Raw genomic sequence first — 5,127 nt, forward strand, 5'->3', positions numbered from 1 at the left:
ATAACTATCCCAATCAGTGTAAAACCAGACAGATACAATATAACTATCCCAATCAGGCTGACAAACGGAGAGGACTTATATGCCAACTATGTATTAAAACGTTACCAACAGGACGTCAAGTAACGTGGGGTTCTGTAGAAAGGCGTTCTGATTAAAACTGTCAATGGCCTTTGCATGTCACCTAGGTTATATGCATGATGAGTTCACAAACGCTATGGAGAAATAAGTTCTCCAGAGGACAGGAGAATCAAATTATTTTTTCAAAAATAGCTAGGAACGCACTGCTTTGCATAAGACAGGGGCAGTTTTCTGAGGGATAAAAAGAACCATTTTTCCCTTGAAGCGGAAGCCGAGTGGCCATTTCTCCTCCACCAGTTTCCTGTCAGCTACTTCAAAACTGACCTGAGGGTCTGGCAGCATAAATCCATCTGTAAGCTTATAATAGACTATTGTGGAATCCGACTCCACAATGGCCAAAGTAAAAGACATGGGCAGTTCTGGATCACCTTGCAGTTTTCTAGACGCCTTCAAGATTTCCCTTATCCTGAAAATGAAGACAAAGTATGTTTGAGACTCACAGACACCCACTTAACGATAGATCACACAGTATAAATTCTTGAGGGGAAAGTAGGATACTACAATTGATACTGCTGAGGCAATGTCTGAGCTCAAATATAAACATCTGAGGCTGTCTTCTCACATAGAATGCCCTAAGAAAGACTTACCCACTCAGATGAACTGTATCTGGAACCCACAAAATACAACGGTAGGAATGGTCTGTGCATCTAATTGGCTAAGGACTATAGATGCTAAGTTTTCAGTTTCCCAACTTGAAAGCTTAGTGAAACAAAGTGACGCTGGGGTCTATTATTTTAAATAGCTTGTAGGCTGCTGTGATGGACACACCTGTACTTGTAGCCTGGGCGGCAGAGGGAGGAGAGCACAGAAAATTAGAGACAAGCCTGCCTGGGTTACATAGAGTTTTAGGTCAGCTGGGGCTTACACAGTGAGTACCTGTCTCAAAATCCCTGAACTATAATGATGACCAGACTGTAATAAATACGTCCCCTTGTTTCCACATACCATCTACAGCTACTACCATTGAATATGTCACTCCCCATTGGTCACTCTTGTTTCCACATACCATCTACAGCTACTACCATTGAATATGTCACTCCCCATTGGTCACTCTTTGGCCCAACTATTCACCTTCTGCCGTGAGGTTCTTCCAGTTTTTATTAACTTGGGGCAGGCAAGGGGACACATCAATAAAGACAGGCTGCAGGGGACATCTTTCTGTATGTGGACATTTCAAATATTTCTGGTTAGTCTTTCTACATATCAGAATTATTAGACTTAAGTAGCAACAGTCCTACTATTTTCGTTACATAATTTGACAATGAAAATCTAAGAGAAAAATAGAAAAAAACATTTAAAATTTTAGTTTGCTTGTCTTGGAAGATAATCCACCAAATCTAACTCTAGGCCTTCAAAATACTGTTACTTTTACTAACTACAAGCTAAACCTCCTTATTACCTACTCAAGAAGGACTGTGATCAAAAATTTGGTAAAAATGTAACATCCCCAAACACTTTCTAAAACAAGTAAATAAAAATAAAAAGATTAGCTAGTTTATCATAAAGCAAATCAATTTCCAGTGGTTAAGAGCAGTTTCCAGATACTGAAGGCTGGAAGGTTTATTAGTATACTGACTTCTACACAGAATACACAAACGGTCCATGATTCTAAGTGCATGTCTGATCAACATATTCTAGATTATACAACTGTAAAAGTCACCTACCGATTTTTCCATTTAAATTATTTAATAACCTGATGGGGAAACCTTGTTAGCCAATTATCTTTTAAGATCCAAGTTAAGGCGTGGCTTTCTGGGACCAGGAGTAAAACAGGTAAACAGCCCAGGTATTCCTCTCTGTGATTCCTGCAGGGCACAGCTGAGTTTAGACTTTTCGTTCCTGTTTCATGAGTTTTCCCCTTATAATAAATAAAAATATAATTGTTTTATCCTGTAGCTAGCCTGGTTATTTCCCGAATCGAGCTAATTTCTACAATAACCCTGTCCTTTAAGTTTTTTTTTCTTCAAGTTAACAGGAGGAGAACATACTACAGTCTTTTATATTAACATTCTCAAGATTTCTGCCATTTGTTTCTAAACATTATTCTTTGGTATCATTTCCTTACTTAAAAACTAACTTACTCTCCCCCTACACTTTTTGTTTAAATTGTCATACATACTGCTCTTTAAAATTATTCATTTTATCTTATGCGTGTGAGTGCTTTGCCTACCCTATGTCTGTTCACCCATATGTGTGCAATGCCCACAGAGGCCAGAAGAGGGTGCTGGACCCTCTGGAACTACAGTTACTGCTGGCTAGCTGCCATGTGGGCGCTGGAAAGCAACACTGCCCTTAGTCACTATGCCATCTCTCTAGCCCCTCATCCTGTTTCTTACTATGCTATAAAGTTGGTGAATTAATGTTTACAGGAGTACAAAAGGAATTCAATTAAGATGATCTCTCCAACAAACAGTGCTCTAGATGGAAGACAGTGAACTCATAAGTCCACATTAGATTATTTAAAGCTGAAATAAAATCATGTAAGGGTCATGTAGTCACAGAGCATAAGTACTGTTAACTGGCAGCTTTCCTACTTATGGAAAATATGTGGTATTCACACTTGCCTCCATAGTTATTGCTAAAGTAAACATTAACATTAATCTAAACTACACAGGTATGCTGGCTATCATAGGAACTATTCACTTTTTAAAGCAGCCTGAATCCACGACCCTGCCTTAGCTCTTAAAGGGATTCTACTTCTGTTGAACTGTACGGCCGTGAGTCAGGGTCCAGAGAGGTTCTCGTGACGTCTCAGTGAGGACTTCGCTGTTCTGCTCTATGGAAGGGGGCCATGCAATAAAAACCATCAATGGATTGAAAGTCTTTAGTGTAACTACTTTCCTTCTTAAATGAGTATCTTGCATATCACCATAGAACCTTCATCTGGCGATGGATGGAGATAGAGACAGAGACCCACACTGGAGCACTGGACTGAACTCCCAAGGTCCAAATGAGGAGCAGAAGGAAGGAGAACATGAGCAAGGAAGTCAGGACCACGAGGGGTGCTTCCACCCACTGAGACGGTGGGACTGATCTAATGGGAGATCACCAAGGCCAGTTGGACTGGAACTGATGGAGCATGTGATCAAACCAGACTCTCTGAATGTGGCTGACAGTGGAGGCTGGTGGAGAAGCCAAGGACAATGGCGCTGGGTTTTGATTCTACTGCACGGACGGGCTTTGTGGGAGCCTAGTCTGTTTGGATGCTCACCTTCCTGGGGTGAGTAGGGAGGACCTTGGACTTTCCATAGGTTAGGGAACCCTGACTACTCCTTGGACTGGAAAGGGAGGGGGAGGGGGAGGGGAGGAAAGTGGGAGGAGGTAGAAATTTTCAATAAAAAATAAATTCCAAAAAAAAAAGAGTGACAAACCTGTACCTAAATTGATAGCTACAGAAAAAGATAACATTTACAAGTTCTCTACTTTGAGTTAATATTTCCTACCAAGATGAGAATAAATAGACTAAGTTAGCTAAATTTTTTAGCCATAAACAGTTTTTTATTTTTAATAATAACATATTTTAGCTAGGAGGTAGTGGTACATACCTTTAAGCCCAGCACTCAGGAGGCAGAGGCAGATGAATCTCTGTGAGTTCAAGGCCAGTCTGGTCTACAGAGTGAATTCCAGGACAGCCAGGGCTACATAGTGAGATCCTGTCACAATAAATATAAATAAATAAATAAAATTTAACAGAAACTAGAAAAAAAGGGAAATGTCTTCATTATTATAAATGGCAGGATCAGAACTGTTTAGCTAATGCAGTTAATAAGAGGTAGTTTTCCCTCTAATAAGAACAGTGCTAAGATTTCTGCTTTTGTTGAGAAAAACTAAGACCAACAGGAGTGGAAGAGCAGTGTTCCTAAGGAAGAAACTACAGTAAGATGACAGTCCTCCTTAAATGGATCCTTGGTTCAACATGGTCACACAAAATCCCCACATGTTTATATAAGCCTCTCGTACCAGTTTAAAGAGCTGTGATGCAGTTATTTCCCAATATGCAACACATATAAAGCCTAGGACACGCCCACTAAACCCTGCAATGGACAAGCTGAACATGAATTTCTCTCAGCATCCCTAACTGCAGAGTGTGATGAGAACAGGACACAGACAAAGAAGAAACCTTGTTAAGACAGCTTTATACAATTTCTTTTCTTGAGGATATGATCCACTGTTTAAACTGAAGATTGGTGTGTGTGTGTGTGCACATGCATATGTTCGTGTGAGTATGTACATGTTATATGTGTGTGCTTCTCCTAAGGTAAAGTGGTGAGCCATATGGGGATTTTATATTTCACGCTACAAATGAGGGTAGAAATTTCCACTTCAGTCACCACTGAATCTCAATTGATATTTGTTTTCAGAATCCTAAACAGCAAAGTATTTTCAGGCTTACCCCAAATACCTAAGGTTAGAGAATTAACTCAGAGCTGTAAAGGAGGTTTTGTTTTCAGAGCTGAGGGCACTTACTGCCCAAATTAAATGGAAGTTCCCATTTCTGAGCTTGTTTATCCCTCTTGGTGGCATGTGTGGGAAAATTACCAGTGCATCTTCACAGTAGACGGACAAAATGCTACCTAGCTGCTACCCGACCACATGTGGGCAAGCTTACAAAGTTCCTTTTTCAAAATCTTGTCTAGTCTATTCTGAACATGTGTTTACTTAGGGCGTCATCTTCCTAGTCAAGACTTTGTTTCTTTTACGGTATACTGTATAAACTCACAAATATATTTAAGCCAACCAACCATGCTACCTTAGTCTAGTAAAAACAAACAAACAAACAAACAAACAAAAAACTATGGATAACAATGGAGACTCTGAAGTTCTACTTTAAAATCACATGTGACTGTTAAGACACACAGAAGGGCAACTTACTTAATCTTCAGTAACGCAAAACCTCATTTGGAAACAGAGAACTCTCCATGTGAGCATGCTCTCTACACTAACAAGGGTTTCTCCATGTGAGCATGCTCTCTACACTAACAAGGGTTT

At 39.9% G+C, this 5,127-nt stretch overlaps 1 protein-coding gene across 1 annotated transcript in view; it reads right to left on the reverse strand.

Moving 5' to 3' along the window:
* The window catches only part of Tsen15 (tRNA splicing endonuclease subunit 15), a 20,999-nt gene that overhangs the window by 1,739 nt on the left and 14,133 nt on the right, over positions 1 to 5,127 (reverse strand). Inside the window, exon 4 of the mRNA XM_005363860.2 lies at positions 403 to 544. Within this exon, the coding sequence (XP_005363917.1) occupies positions 403 to 544 (142 nt within the window). The remainder of the gene's footprint in view (positions 1 to 402; positions 545 to 5,127) is intronic.

This window comes from Microtus ochrogaster (assembly GCF_000317375.1).
Source record: "Microtus ochrogaster isolate Prairie Vole_2 chromosome 6 unlocalized genomic scaffold, MicOch1.0 chr6_random_2, whole genome shotgun sequence".
Lineage (NCBI taxonomy): Eukaryota > Metazoa > Chordata > Mammalia > Rodentia > Cricetidae > Microtus > Microtus ochrogaster.